The sequence below is a fragment of the Temnothorax nylanderi genome, unplaced genomic scaffold, assembly GCF_030848795.1.
Source record: "Temnothorax nylanderi isolate EJ_2023f unplaced genomic scaffold, tnyl_v1.0 TNYL_tig0009_pilon, whole genome shotgun sequence".
Taxonomy (NCBI): domain Eukaryota; kingdom Metazoa; phylum Arthropoda; class Insecta; order Hymenoptera; family Formicidae; genus Temnothorax; species Temnothorax nylanderi.
Genome location: NW_027249071.1, coordinates 518674 through 535401, shown reverse-complemented (window position 1 = coordinate 535401; position 16728 = coordinate 518674). Strand labels below are relative to the sequence as shown.

The 16728-nt window shown below is 30.9% G+C and overlaps 1 protein-coding gene across 1 annotated transcript; it reads right to left on the bottom strand.

Annotated features, from left to right (window-relative positions):
* Window positions 1-411: 411 nt before the first annotated feature.
* LOC139786236 (very long chain fatty acid elongase 7) lies at window positions 412-13016 on the bottom strand. The gene is made up of 4 exons (XM_071725400.1): window positions 12503-13016; window positions 4383-4453; window positions 4008-4279; window positions 412-3403 (listed from the first exon to the last, which is right to left on the bottom strand). The coding sequence occupies exons 2-4, from the start codon at window positions 4429-4431 to the stop codon at window positions 2852-2854; spliced, it is 873 nt and encodes a 290-aa protein (XP_071581501.1). The 5' UTR covers window positions 4432-4453; window positions 12503-13016; the 3' UTR covers window positions 412-2851.
* Between the last annotated feature and the right edge of the window lie 3712 nt (window positions 13017-16728).

Here is a 16728-nt window from a genome sequence, read left to right as displayed (position 1 = left end):
TACTTCACACAATACTCACCTTTGTATATCACAATTAGTACGCTGCGTTTTCACATATTATAAATTTCTGCATGCATAACTTTTTATATTTGCATCCTAATATATTTTTACATAACTATATTTAGATATGCAATACCAATATTTAAACTTATATATAATATATCTAAAATATTTTCTAATTAAAAATACAAAAATAATTTATTCAATATTCAATACAACTCATTTCAACCTTTGTCTCCGTTATTACGTCATCTCGATGCTATTTGATCGATATTCAAATTCCAGTGAAAATTTTACCTGTTCATGTTTCTCACATTAATAATGTAACAATAAGAATTTCGCTCTTCATGGAATAAAGTAGAAAAAGTATGTGTGAGACAAAGAGGGGAAGATAGAGAGAAAGAGAAAGAATGAGATTTCTTTATGTATATTTGATGTACTGGTAGTTTGATTTTTGCGAGTCATTCCCTTCTGCGATTTATATAAATAATGTATACCTTATTCCATTGTTTCTATATCATCGTTCTTACAATTTATAATATTAACAATATTCTAATTCTACTACATTACATTCTTCATAATAATAAGTTTGGCCTTTTAAAACGCAATTTTTTAATAATGTTTAGTTGCCTATAGTTTAAATTACTAAAAAAAGAAAGTTACATTTTTTCTCTTTTAAATAAAGTTTCATGCAATTTTAATTAAAAATTGCTTATAAAGATAAATAATACCATAAAAAGTTAGAAAAAATGCAATAAATAATTGTTAATAAAATTTTTTTTATAAAAAAACTTCAACTTTATACTGGTTAGAGTGATCAATAATTAATTCAATAATTGTCGCAAAAAATAATGCGATAGAAAATTATTTAGTATATTAACAAATTTTGATTTTCTGTATGTTTATTACACAATATTATCTCGATATAGTCAAAGTTTCTTTTAATAATATTTTGTTTCTTTTTAAATTGTAACAGGCCTCCGTGTTTATATTTAATGAGTAAGTTTTTATTTTTTCAGAAATATGTATGTGTTTAGCAAATATGTTAAAAAATAACATTAGCAAACGACAGTAAAAATATTTTTTGTACGAAATTAGTTTTTAACTGATTTTTTAAAATATTGACTCGCATAAATGCAATCTATACAATATATAAATTGCATCTATGTACACGAGTCAATATTTTAAAAAATTTGACTTACACCACTATATAGCTTTTACCTCTCCATATATAGAAGTTTGTTTTTTTAAAGCAGATATTACTGTGATTCGCTTATGAACAGAAATTCAAGATATCGACGAAGACAGAGTAGGTACAATATATTTCTACTAAATCGGCGCTGGATTTTATATTATAAAGAAATTTAATTGTTTGATTTGTTCGTGCAACCATCGATAATAGCATTGAATAATTCTGTCTTATCAATGTTTGGCAAGAAATCTTTTACAAGTATCCTTTACAGATTTCGCAGTTTATCTTCTAAAACTTTCTTGATCGTAAAAATTAATTATAGTACATCCTTAATAACATAAATATGTAAATAATAATCTCTAAAATCTCAATAACTCAAATACGATGTATATATCGAAAGAAAATTAAATTAATGTATTCTTTGAAAATATCGAATACATTTCGTGAAGTATTACAAAGTCTAACGCAAAGATGCGTTCTGTCATTTTCTTTAACACTAAAGAGGATTTAAAAATTTTTTAAATTTTTATATTTTTCTGTAAAAAACACTTATTGTGCAGCAAAAATATATAATAAATACACACAAACATACATCTAAAAGATTATCGCTGTCTTAATTGCTTTGTTTATTTTTTACATCGTAAAAAAAGATTTGGAATTAAATTTGCAAGTATATACTCATACATACTGAGAATATACTATAAGTAGTATAAGTAAAACAATTTCTGTGTTTCAAAGCAAAATTTAAAACATAAATTTGGAACATACGCAATTACGTGATCAAGATGTACATCACTAGATTATGAATTTTTTAAATACACAGAGAAAAAAAATATTCTTGATTTGAAAATATCTTTAGTTTCAACGTGGAAATCTTTAAATGAGATTACATTGCGTTAAACTTACTTAAAGAAAACTTGCTTGAATGAAATCATTATATAGTGCAACCAAGAAAAAAATGTTAAAATAAAAAGTTGAAATTCTTATAAGATTTTAATGATCTTGCTTATATACAAAACAATCTATGTTTTCTTATAAGAATTTTAATTTTTTATTTCAACATTTTTTTCTTGGTTGCACTATATAATGACTTCATTCAAGCAAGTTTTCTTCAAGCAAGTTTAACGCAATATAATCTCATTTCAAGATTTCCACGTTGAAACTAAAGATATTTTCAAATCAAGAACATTCTTTTTTTCTGTGTAGAACTTCGAAACAGAATTTGATAAGCTTATTCTACCTACAATACATATTTCATGCCAGATCGTATTATGCATCTCATTAATATCACTTTGCAACTCGAAAAGGCATAAATTTTTTATGCAAGAGTAATATCTCCAATCTTCTATAGATCGCGCGTAATTCGCGTAAGGATCGCTTGTAAGCAGATTGTTCTTGATACAAATAAGTCAAATCTATCTTTACTTATATTTGTAAGATACCATTCTTTCGTACGTATTAATCTACTTTCGTAACATGCATTGTACAAATATCGGCGGAGTAATCGCGAGGGAGAAAATTATCCAGCGTGACATTTTATTACGTTACAAGAATCTAATCCGCTCCCTAATTAACTATGAAAGAATCTTGAAAAAAAAAATCATTCTTCTGCTCTCACACTTACAGTTCTACGGGTAGAAAGACTCTGCAACAAGTCCTTTAATCGGATTTACCACGGTCCATTTCTTTTGAGATTGCGTGACCATTAACACTAGTAGTGCCGTTAGCAGCACCATTGGCCTTCAATTCCCGTCGCACGTTTGATTTCATATAATTATTCGCGTAGAACGATCCGAACATGTAAATAAACAAGCCGGCGTTGATCGTGAGCAGGACCGACAGCGGCTTCGGGAAGTTGCAGCTGGTGAAGAGCATTTGAAAATTATGGGAAAATACTATGATGAACTGCACGATCTGCATGGTGGTCAGATGCTTCTTCCACCAGAGGTACTTCTGCATTTGCGGCCCGAACGCGGCCAGCATGTAATAGGTGTACATGAAGACGTGGACGAAGGAGTTGATGACGCCGAGAAGGGTCGGATGACCGCCAGCGAAGAACTTGACACCGATCCAGGCGCAGACTGGCATCAACGAGTGATGATAGAGATGCAGAAATGAGATCTGTCGATCTTTCTTCCGTAAAACAAAGAACACCGTGTCCAGCAGCTCGATCAGTTTGCACATGAAGTATAAGTACACGGCGTGGGCCATCTACAAAGGGATAATTATATAAAGATTGAGCGGATATACGCTAATGATAGATTGTAATTATCAAATCAAGCGACAATTTCTCCCAGGAGAACGGAACGTCCCTTCACCTAAGGCGGACTTGGAATCTACATTGAATTCGAGCACTGGTTTAAAGTTGCCGTAATAACGGGTGCAACGGTAGAAGCTTGTTAGAAAAATACCTACTCAATTTAAGTGCATTAAATGTCTTCAAAAGCCTTATTACCATAATTTTCCCGTACAGCACGGAACAAGTTGCAAATACATTGTGTAACATTAGATTTTTTGTTGTAAAATTATTGTAATATTGGAGTAGCCAATAAAACATCCGCTTTGAGAGAATTTGCGGTGTAATATTATCGCAATATATTAATGCAACGTCTTTATAAACGTGCAGCAATATAGATGTATGTTAGATGCTTACAAATAATTTTAATGATACAGATATGAAAAGCGTATGGAGAAGGAGATGTCCTTTGCCCCACAATTTGCAAGTGATTGCAATATTGCGGAATATAATTAAAATATTCCGTGCTATATGGATTGTTATAAGAGTTATTATGTTAATAACGGCGTTCAGACTTACCCTAATTGAACTCGGTTTATATGTGTAATCGACTGGTTGACAAATAAAACTATATTCGTACAACCAGCCACCCATTAAACCTTCGTGAACCAGATAAAGACTTAACAGAACCTGAATGAAATTATAAATTATTAGAGTGTTTCTCAAGTCGTACGGCTTCTTGTCCTTCATGTATCTCGGTCCGGCGGAAACGCAGAAGTACAAATATGTCGCTATGATCGTCAGGACAGGACCGGGACTAGAGACCAAAAACCATTCTTGCGTTCTCGGATCTATAAAAATATAAGCGTTTTAACATATAATGTAATATAACGTTAACATGTGTGTGTGTAACATTATTTCTTTTTAAATATAATTCTGTTGTTATAAAATTACCATGTTTGTTGTCCATCAAATCTCTATACCACTCCACGATGTACGACATCTCGCACTCTAACTTCGTAAATCTGCAAAAATATATTGTAAATTAGTTTAAAATATTAAAGTTTGATTTGTCTAACATTTTATATTCTTTTCCTTGCAGAAATTCAAGAAGAAATTTATTCTCACCGCATTTTAATAACAAATAACAATTAACAAATAGAATACAAAAGTCCAATTTGATAAATTATAGTTTATATATTTGTGTATTAATAATAATAATAAAATATTTTATCTTCTTTAGGATATTCTTTTTTTCCAATCTTTTTTTATAGAGATTAATAATAAATATGTAATAGAAAGAGTACAGCTGTGTGAAACAACATGCGTTATCTTATACAAAGTATAAGATTTAATTATTTTATTATTGTTAATTATTTTATTTATTATAAGTTTATAAATTTTATATGAATTAAAAGTTAATTATGTCTTAATTTTACTGCTATTAACTTTACCGCTTATGAGAAGAAAAGACTAGATTACTCTATGAACAGTTGCGACATTGGTATTGCAAGATAATGCAGTTATGCAGAAAACGCGCATTTAAAAAACAAATGACTATGAAAGTGTTCTGCTTGTCTCCTCGGCCGTCCTTGGTGGTCCTAATGACAATATAAATTACAAAGGACGGTAAGGGAATGGAAACTTGTTTGCGCCTTTTCCTAAATTGCAACGAGCGATTGCAACGGCCGTAAGATATATAGGTGCAATTTTAATTAGCATTCAACGAACAGTCTGCGAAAGACACAATTAAATTTTGAATCCCTGAAATTTTATACAAGTGAACCAAAAGTCGATTCCTTCAACGCCAACTAAATTCAACTATAGCGTAATTAAATTTTTGTCTTTTTTTAGAATCATTAATTATATTATTTCTTAGAAGAGACATTCAGAACCTCAGAAAAGCTCATTCAGAAACTCAGTTAAAATTAGCTGATATCATATAGAAGTCTAAGTCTAATTCGTATATTTTAGATATGACACTATTTTTAAAGAAAATTACCGGGTAAGTTAGGCAGCGTGTAATCGATATTACGAAGGTTTCATCTGCGGCACGCATAAAATTAATAAACGAATCTTTAGATTAGTGTGTGAAAATACAAGAATTAATCTCTAACGTAACTTCTTAATGTATACTTCTACCGGATACATCTTTCTTAATATAATCTTCCTATTATAGCATCTGACTAATATTTTGCGTATTATTAAAAAAATGTAAAAGAAGACTGAACACGTTGAATAAAAAGTAGGAGTAAAAACGAAATATTCGTGGCACGATTGCATTTATGTGCGGTATTTTCAAGAATTCTGATCATCCATCAAGTTGAAAACTCTTTCAAGTCAAAGATCTCTCTAGCTACGGGTCAAGTGCGAATCAAGGTGAACGAGATTTCTGTGAAGTTGCAGCAAAGCAATGTCTTTCCCCGTTGCTGCTCCCCTTGCATAAACCAGATAGACGATCGGACTTCCCCAATGATCGGTCTCGTTCTACACGTCATGATTCGCTCAAAAGAGATTCATAGAAACGATTTTCTCTCGTGATTATTTGCAATGATACATTAAAAAGCTCTTTGTCATATTTAATTGATTCTAGAAAAAATTATTTAATTGTTTTAATATCAAGAGACGCGATAGCCAAGTATATTTTTTTCTTATTTTACTGAACTACTACGTAAGTACGTAGTTTTATGAGAGGTCCTAGATTAAAAGAGACTAACAACGGGCCGTAATTTTGTGATCACAAAGTGCAATCTTACGTAAGTATCAATATATTTTTTAAAAATGTATCCAATTATCATTTTTCTAAGCAGCAAAACATTGATAATTTACTTCAATACAAGTAATACGATAATGACACTTGTGCAGCGAGCGTGTCGCAAGAACCGAAGAACCGACTATACTGTTGTCTTATGAAATCATTATTAGCAGTAAATCGTCGTTTAACAACGGGTTTTAAAAAGAAACGATCAAGATCTTTGGAGGACAACGATATGACTGCGGCCAAATTTCTGTGGTTAACCGCGGTTCGCGGGAAAGAAAAAACAATTTCTCTCTGCGGAATACCATCTCATGTTGCCGCTTACGTCGTTAATGCTACCTACGAAGCATTTTCGACTTAATTTAGCTTAATTTTCATTTAATATTAAATAAGGATTGATATTAAATGTATCCGGATACGAAAAAGGAACTAAATTAGGTGAAGTTTTGTTAAAAGTTGCGGCAAATAATGCATTTACGAGACACTTTATTCTTGATATATAATTATAAGGATAGGGCGTCCTTGAATGAAGAACCTTGACGAAAAAATTGAGCATAAACCGGTTGCGATGTTTCGCGGGGCTTCCCACAAATAAAGATCTAAGGCAAGATGTGAAAATAAAAAGAAATCGTAATAATGATGTGACCAAAGGTTATGAATGACTTGCTCCCGTTGGAAAACTAAATATTTCTTCTTATTATGTGTATAAAATCATAATCTATAATAAGATTTTAATTATTTTAATTGTACGGTATGACGGTTATTGTATGATAATTATTTCTTTGTATTATATCTTATTCATATATAAATGTTACAATGAAATGACCTCAAAATTGTTTGTAAATTCGCGCGCGTCTGCACGCGAGATTGATTGATTTGATCAATAAGAAACGCTAATCTTAATAATACATCAAATTTCGCATATTTTCGAATAAAGAGACACTTCACGGCTTCGGTAAAGATAAATGTACTTGCTTATGTGCAATTTTATAAGGTCGCCCTTTTAAGACTAACAAAATAAGAAAGATTGAAGTAAATTTCGTGAGTGTTCCACCTTGAGACCAGTTGTTGAACGAGACGGTGACCGCCAAAAGTTTATCCATCCAGCCGAGAAATGCGTTTGATCATACATAAACACTACATTTGGACCGGAAATATAATTATTTTAATATACATTCAATATCGCTAATATAATTGTAGTAAATTGCATTAAATCTTTTTTAGTAAATTGTGGATAATCGTAGTGTTTTAAAATAAAAAATCGTAGTAATTTCAAGGAATACAGTACAGTAACATTTGAACGGTATCAATTCTTTTTTCTGTAACTAGAAAATTCATAATTAAGAGGTAACACTTCTCTATTTATTCTCTGACCGCACATTATTCTACAAACATCTTCACAAACAATTATGCAAATAATTTACAATCAAAGTATAAATAGTGTTTAGAAATTATAAACAGCATCCGCGTTTCCTAGGACTTTTGAAATAAAAATATTCTTCTCCTGTATTTAATCCATGGTCGCGTATATATGTATGCATGTAAATATGCGGATGTAAATACAAGGATTTATCTGTTCTGCGTAATTCAAAGCTGCAATATTCCAAACCCTTTCTTAAACATTTACAAACCGCTTATCTGCTTGGTTTTGTCAAAATAGCAGCTTATTAAGTCCAACACTGTAGTTGAGAAGTACTCAGCGACCGATCACGAAAAGGCTACTTCGTTGAAAATATGAAAGTAGGCGAAATATTGCATCCTAAGATAATAGGTAGAGTCTACACGTAAGAAATCGTTTCTTTTGTATATAAATATACGGTAAACCTAAATATATATATACAATTTTAATAATTATAAATAATGTGCCTCATATCAATAATAAATACGTCTTCTATGCTGATATTGTATATGTATATATTGTAAAGTTCAGAAATAATACAATCGTGTGTTTCTTACTAATAGAAATTAAATCTTTTCTTTATATTCGAATACAATATGTAACGATCATGTGACTAACTAATTCCCGAAACTATCTAATTCCCACCCGCAGCAATTTGAATTGCATTTATTGATAAATCATATACCTCATTCAATATTAATATATTCACAGTCGCAATAATGATGTCAGAATCGGAAAATACTACGCGTACGTAAAGTGTGAAAAAGTGCTTGTAGTAAAATATGATGAATAAACATAGCATAATAGATTATAACTGAACATACAAAAAAAAGATTCCTTATGCGTAGATTCTAGCTATTATTATTAGAATGCAATATTTCGCCTGCTCTCTTTCACATTTCCAACGAAGTGACCTTTTCGTGATCGGTCGCTGAGTATTTCTTAAATACAGTGTTAAACTGGATACTTTATTATTATACTGTTAACTCACGAATGATTACGTCCTCAAAGCCGGAAGCCATATTCTTTACGGAATAACACCTACAAGAACCGTCTAGATTTATCGATTAGGTTTTTTATATTCATCGACTATAAGATTATTGGTTCATATTAAATCTTAAATTGCTTAGATTATTTAAATTTCTTCAATAGAGCGAGTTGTTGAATAAAAAGATGATAATGTTAATTAGTGTCAGCCACGATTGACGCACAAAACACAGATTCCTTCTAATCACAAAAAATACACGTACGTAATAATAACAATTGTTATTGTTTACACTATATTTTACACGTGCATCGATACAATGATACGTAAAACATTAGCTAATTCATATCAAATACTAAATTGTTTAAATTTTTAAACTTTAATAGAGTGAGTTGTACGATGATAAGGCGATAGGTAATGTTAATTATCGTGCCAGCCAGGATTGACGTAGAAAATACAGATTCCAACTAATCACAAAAAATACACGTGTGTAATAACAACGGCTTTTATTGCTTACACTGTATTTTACACGTACATCGATATAATGATATAATACGTAAGACTATTTTTATTATATATACAGTGTCTCTTTACGTACATATTTCTTAGTCTTGCATTATGAATAATAATATTACCACAAAACGAGCGTATCATTTTGATTATTTTTCTTTATATTTGATTATTTTCTTTATATACTTTGTTTTTTGTATAATTCTTGATATTTTATACTCATTCATTGTGATAAGCAGAAAATTTACCTAAAATGGAAAATATACTTTTTCAATGTTGATTTATCATGATTAACGCATATTTGATATGGCAGAAAAATAATCTTATAGAATTATAGATCTTGGAAAAAATTGAAAATCCTATTTTTTGCCGCAGTTCTGCGTTGTAACTTTATATGTTCTTACTTTATTTTTATCATACTATATCTAATGATAATAATACAAATGATATATTATCACGATTTCCACGACAAAGTGAGTGGAATATAGAAAAATGTAGAATAAATATCGTAGAAAATGTAATTAATTCATTTAGTTTATAATATAATTATACCCACAGTTCTCAAAATATTTAAAACTTTTTATAAAAAATTAAAGATAAAATAGATAATTAAGAAGTATTTTGTTAAAGGCAGTTTTCGATTCAATATGCAAATTTTATGAGCTTATAAACAGATATGGCCAATTTAATAAAGGTTATTAACTATGATAGCTCTATGTAATCTATTAATTTCAAACTATTAATGTTCTGCTAACTGTTTGAAATGCGCTCTACATTTAAAAAAAGTGTAAAAATACGTATACGTTGCGGTATTTCCGCGCTCTATTCGTATTTGCATTCTGCACGTGCCACGATATGCGTAGCAAAATGTTTATTCGGTTCTTACGGAACGAATTATGTGGTACGTGCGGTGCTTCAAGTAAAGAACAAATAAAAAACACTTTAACGAATATATGTACATAAAAGTGCGTATTATTTTCGGTGTAGCGGCGATATTGTTGCTCCCGTGCGCAAACTGCATCACCGATTAAATCGATCGGACAAAATTGATTGGGTTCTTTCTCCGTTTTCTGTCGTAAGTTCAAAGATTAGGTATCGATGTCACAAATCGTTAATTGGTCCACGTAAATTACTATCAATATCCAACGTTTGAGGGTAATTAGCGAATAAAACGTAGGTATATCGAAACATTTAATCAGCGAAACACTCGGAGAATCTTAAAAAAAAATAATAAATAAATACTGTGTCCAAAATGTTTAATTGACTGTATTAACAGGAAATAAGTAATTATCAGATTCTCTCTCTCTCTCTCTCTCTCTCTCTCTCTCTCTCTCTCTCTCTCTCTCTCTCTCTCTCTCTCTCTCCAAACAAAATTTTTATAACGGAAGCTTCGAATGTTCGATAGCACAAGTTATTTACGGATATGTCTGGTGTTTTTTTCTGCGCTTTCTTAAAACTCTTCTTTGTAGTATATTGTTCTCGGATTTTTATCTTGTTAATACTTGTTAATACTTCAGTATTAACGTATGGACCTTCGGCCACGTTTCCTTATTTACGCTTCATACGTACGTATGTGTAACTAATTTTGCGGTCGATAGGTATCTAAATAAAATAATGGCACGTCATTATCAGTTGCGTTAAAGTCAGTGACTTTCTCGGCCGCGTCCTTAAAAAGTTCCGGCCCATTCACGCGTCCTTCGGCGTCGAGACTTGCGAGGAAATTGTCTGATTTCGCGATCGGTCGATGCTTTATATACATATATATTCTTAATGTCTTGTCACGGAAACATTAATATGTATGTTGCTCTTCTGGGACACATGACATATCCTGCAGTTGTTAATTCTTAAATGGCAGAGGGCATAAGGGGGTCATTGAATACACGAATCGCATTTCATTGTACATAATAATTGTGAAATGTCCGTAGAACCGGTATACATACCATCGCCATATTTGTGAGTTTATATAGAAAACTACAGCGATTAGATGTGTGTTTTAAATTTAATATTGATATTCATAAAATTAAAATATTTTTTTCCGAATAAATAAAGCTTTCCAAATCAAAATAAAAAATCATTTATCAATTGTATGTTCTCATTTCTACGCTTAATTTGAGTGAAATTAATTCTAATGCATAATAATGCATAATAATGTGGATATCATGAAAATATCATAGAAAACGGGATATTAAAAATTAATATAACTTTAATAATTACTAGAATTAATTAAACAGTAATTAGTCAAACAACGAATTTCAAATGTAAAAACTAATGTATGAACTATAAATTTAATATACGTATTAATGAGATTCATTGTGTTGCAAAAGACTTGGAAACCGCTCACTTATAATTTCATTGAGGCATGCAAGTGAACGTGGAAGTGATTGATAGTCTTTTCTACATTGCCATATGCATTTACAACTATGAAGAGATTTTAATATAACGATGTTTTCCTTTGTTTCTCGACTTACCGCGTAAGTAAATCCACTTTATTTATGTAAAACTAGTATTGGTAGCTGATCAAATCGGGATAAGTCCAAAACAGAAAGAAACACTGTACTTATGTGATTCAATTGAGCAGACTATTTAGCGTGACAAACAGACAGATAAGTAGATAGATAAGTAGACACGTATCCAATTATGTATTTATCACAATTTCTTCATATATACTGCGTACAAAAGAATAATTTTAATATCTCGGGATAGCGAACAATGATACTGTAATAGTCAAATTTTAATTATATTATAATAACAATATAATTAAATAATTATTAAATAACAATATAATTAAACGTTGAATTTTTTACATTAGTTCTTTAGTGTATAATTAGCGTTATAATTAAACATTAAAATAAATAAAATAAAAAATTAAAGTGTAAAAATATCAACGTTTTCGAAATTGTATTTGAAAACAGAAGTCACATGTTTTATATACTGTTTACGTTCAGCGGAAACACTAGTATAATAAGCACTTAACCAATAATTTGCGCTGATCGGATTATACTTTTAGATCTAAAGGAATCATTCTACCTCAACTTAGAAATAAATTCATACGTAATTCTTTACTTATGCGGAAATTACAAGATTTTTCTAAAATCTTATTATTCTTTTAAGTGATAATGTAAAATGAAGTCGGCCGTTTTTTATATATAACAAAATATAATATATGGACAATCGGATAATGTTATGAAAATATGAGTTTTGCTCTAACAAAAATAATTTTGGATTGATTAAATTTAAAACATAGAACATTGTCTTATCCGTGCATGCTTATTCTTTTAAATTTTGTTATCTTTTTATGTAATACTGTTTGATAACAGAGAAAAGACAAATTGGATCAACTATGGATGTTCTTCAACTGTCATCTGAATAAAATTCCCGCGAAATAGAATTTATTGATGCTGGATTATAATATTAATACTCACATAAAAATACAAAATAAAATCAGTCACTAAATCTTGACCAGAATCTTCTTGTCACCAGTCAAAGCTAGGATGGCCGGCTAGGATAGCTATTCTCGATCGTAATTTCGCAATCCCAAAAGATCCCTTGGTCCACCGATTTGCGCAGTTTCAATAATCCTTGGTCCACCAGATTTGCGCAGTTTCAATATAATCCGGCAGTCTTCGTCAATATTAGCAAGATCGTCGTTGTCACTGGTAAGATGCTCGCTACGATCAGACTCTTTATTATCGGTGCCTACCGTCTATCAGATTTTTCTCACGATCGTCGTTGTTCACACGACTGTTTACCGGATCGGACTGACGAGCGGTATTATGTGTAACTCTGATTCAAGACGCGAGGAAAATCGGAAAAAATAGGAAGAGGTAAAAAAGGAAAACCGACGGCGATAGATGAATAGAGATTAGTCTCCGATGCAAGTTAACGAGAGACTGTTTGAACACCGTGTGTGGAGTTGCCGTTCGTATCTACAGTACGACGGATGCACGACGCTGCACCGCGGGTTCTTTCCCCCTTTCGCAAACGACGTGGACGTCCTCCGGAGCAGTAGCAGCAGCAACAGCAGTAGCGCAATGTATCGACGAGCGAAGTGTTTTTATCAGACCGCTGTCCTTCCTTTCGTCGTGTTGTTATTAAGTATTTGGAGGTCTACCACCGACGCAAGATTTATGTATAATGTAGTAATCAGTATATATACTTCACTTGTAACTGCGTCTCACAAATAATTCGAAAGGGTTTCGAAAAAGAAATTATAATAGATAATATTAAATTATATCAGCACATTAATAAAAACTTTGAAAATAACATTGTTTAGAACTCCGTAATCTGAAGAAATGTGCTATTAATTTAGATATAAAGCGTTATATTAGATTACAAAAAACGAAAACGACACATTTTAGAAAATAAAAAATTGAAGTTATGTATAAAAGTTTTTGAGTTATTCTAACCTTGAAAAAAATCTCATTTGTCTTATTTCGCGCGCGCGCGTATATATATTTACAATAGTCATATTACAACACGAACTTGTATTGGGAATTATGGGCTAGCCATGAAAGCAAGTATCTTTTACTAACGTTGTGTAACTTAATTGCGTCAGAAGAAGCATAAAAATATGAAAAAGGAATGTAATACATAAAATAATCTGGCGCGAACACTTTGGACATCAAACAAAACGTACTGAATCAATACTCAGTAAGTCACATGGGAATCCATGTTTTAATCGCTATCTTAGAAAAGGAACAAAGTGGTACATGTCGATTTACATAATTACGATCTTTGTTCATCATGTCACTCGACTCAATGTGACTCGAGAATTCTTGTAATTCTTACCAAAGATTATGGGAATATTTGTATTGTCATTGTGAAACTTGGCGTAACAGAGACCGATTACGCTTACACACACACATCTCTCTCTCTCTCTCTCTCTCTCTCTCTCTCTCTCTCTCTCTCTCTCTCTCTCTCTATATATATATATATATATATATATATATATATATATATATATATAATGTATATTCGCGCGTAGTAGTAATTGGCACATTGGCGAATTTCTTACGGCTTTATTGGTTGATTAGTTAACTATCGCTTGAGATTTCTCGCGAAATCCATACCTACTTGTTTGGTTACTTTCAAAATTTATTTTTCTAAATTGCAATACGCCACTCCCTGCAAGCCTATTTTTTGTCATCTTGCGTTATAGCTTCGCTATTGAAACCCATTATCTTACAACGCAAATATGTGACTAATGCAAGTGATGGAAAATTTGTGGTGACGATTGAAAGAAGAAGATGCACAGTAATCGCGACACTGTTTGCAAGAGAAGATTTACATTATGATTTGTGTGGATTATTAGCAATCAGTCAATAACTGTTAGACAATCAATTGTGTGTAATAATCGGTAGAACCTTACATATAAGTAAAAAAATTTCAGATAATGTAGCGTTAAGATTAGACATTCGAATAATATGTATTTCCTCCCATATACTTGTCATAAATTTAAGCTATATATAATATAGTTATATAAAACTTAGCAAAAAAATCATATTTGATACTTTGATCTATCAATTTTATATACGACTGAAATTAATAAAGCATGCAATAAATGATGAACACAGTTATTAGATGGTAATATTTCATATATTTCCCATATATCACTATTGTATCTTGTTTATATTATTTACAGTAACGCTTCAATTAATAAGCCAGAGCAAGATGACATTTCATACATATGCCTGCATCTTGTCTGTAATGTATTACTATCTGCAATAATCTGTAATCATGTCCGCGTTTTAATGAGAAGACAGCTTACGTCAGAGCAACTGCAAATAACGTTATTCTCCTCCAGCTGTATGAAAAAATTTGCTACCGTATCTAATTTGGTTTTAAAATTGCGAGATTCCTCTAATAAAACATTAGATCTATAGTTAAACGGAAAAGAAGACGTTGCGAGAGACACTTTCCATCGAATTTTATGCGCGTATATCGAGGTCGATCATAAACGCGAGTTGAAAGAACTCGCGGAGAAGGTGCTCATGATAACAAAGGTAATGTCTGCAGCTTTTTTGCAGCTCCCTTTAACCTTGCCTGAGGCCTTACCGATCTTTTGTCGCAAGGCAATTTTCTGGCACATTATAAATTTCTTTTTGTTGTTGAACGTACCTATAATTTCTACCGATATAATATTTACAAAATTTGTTTCTTTAATCATTTCTAACAATTTTTATCAAGTCATTTATCATTTATACCACTCTTTAAGAAGCTATATAAAGTTGTAATTATTGTACCTAATTGTTACTTTTTCTCGCGATATTAATTAGTTCTTTTGTTGTGCGCTATGCTTGATAATTGTTTAGTATGCAAATATCTTTGTAAACTCTGAATGTAAATTATAATGAATTTAATGCGCTCTCTCTCTCTCTCTCTCTCTCTCTCTCTCTCTCTGGATAATACTACTTTTCATTATGTCTGGGTAATACTACTTAAATTAGTATAAATTGTTATTTAATAGCACAATCGTTCGTGACATATAAGTATAATTTCCGTTGATAAGCAAACCATTATTATAATATGTAAATGCGTGTTAATTATTGCACAGATTCTCATATGTATTCTTTTGTTATTTTTTCCCAGTTATAATCGCACGCTTTTCTCTCATAATGTGCACCTATTAAATTATATTGCTTATAATTAACAGATGAGAAAGAAATTGAATGCAGGTAGAAGATATTTAACAAGCGCAATTTAGAAGGTCGGACTTATCGATTTTATAAATATTCAATCTATAATGACGTCAAATGTCAAGAATTATGATGATTTATATAATAACATATCTCGTAGTATGCAGTAATTACGTGAACGTTTTTCGGATTTTGTAGTTTTACACAATGCTTGTACATATGTATTTACGTGAAGCATCGTTCCATGGAATGTTTATCGTGAGCATAACAAGAGAATTACATATACTTTCGCAATAATATATAATGTTAATTGCATCTTGCCGACGAGATGGCTTTCGTTGAATAGAAAAGTCAGGTTGTTTTCTCTATCACGATCATATATTTCTTCTCATCCTTAGTGAGTATTCTTTGTCTAGCAACGGCGTTAAAGTTTTAAAACAGATGCATAGATATTTTTCTCCATATTTTTCTGGTATTTGCATAAATAATGTTATTATTATTCCTACAATATTCAATATTCCTTTTTATTTTCGGTCCTCTTGACATTTTATATGTCCTCTTGACATTTAATATTCCAAAACAAAGTAAAGCAACAAGTTTTTCGTCAACAATCTTTTAGTTTCTCCCTTTGACATTTAACATTCCAAAACATTACGCAACAATTTTTTCTTTGACTAAAAAAAAGTATGCGTTATATTGCTATAATTTTTTATATATATATTTTGTATATATTCTACTATTTTCGACGCGATAATCTTTTTGACTTTGAGATTCCTTGATTATGTTAATTAAGGTTTTATTTTTTATGCACATTTATAATAATAATGCAAATCATGATGCAAGTCTTCGTCACAATGCTGTGACACTATTTATCCAATATTATGACAAATATATAAGATAAAAATGCTTATAATCAAGTCTACTGCTTAGTGTATTTTAAGAAATTGTATCTAATCATTATTATATAAAAACAATTAGTTTTCTTTCGGCTCGCTTGAAAATCTTTTTGATTA

Excerpts from the sequence above, each read along its gene's own strand:
- LOC139786236 (XM_071725400.1), bottom strand. The coding sequence starts at position 4,431 with ATGTCGTACATCGTGGAGTGGTATAGAGATTTGATGGACAACAAACAT. Across the intron at positions 4,280-4,382 it reads TTTGATGGACAACAAACATG|ATCCGAGAACGCAAGAATGG; the intron begins GTAATTTTATAA and ends ATATTTTTATAG. Across the intron at positions 3,404-4,007 it reads ATAAACCGAGTTCAATTAGG|ATGGCCCACGCCGTGTACTT; the intron begins GTAAGTCTGAAC and ends ATCCCTTTGTAG.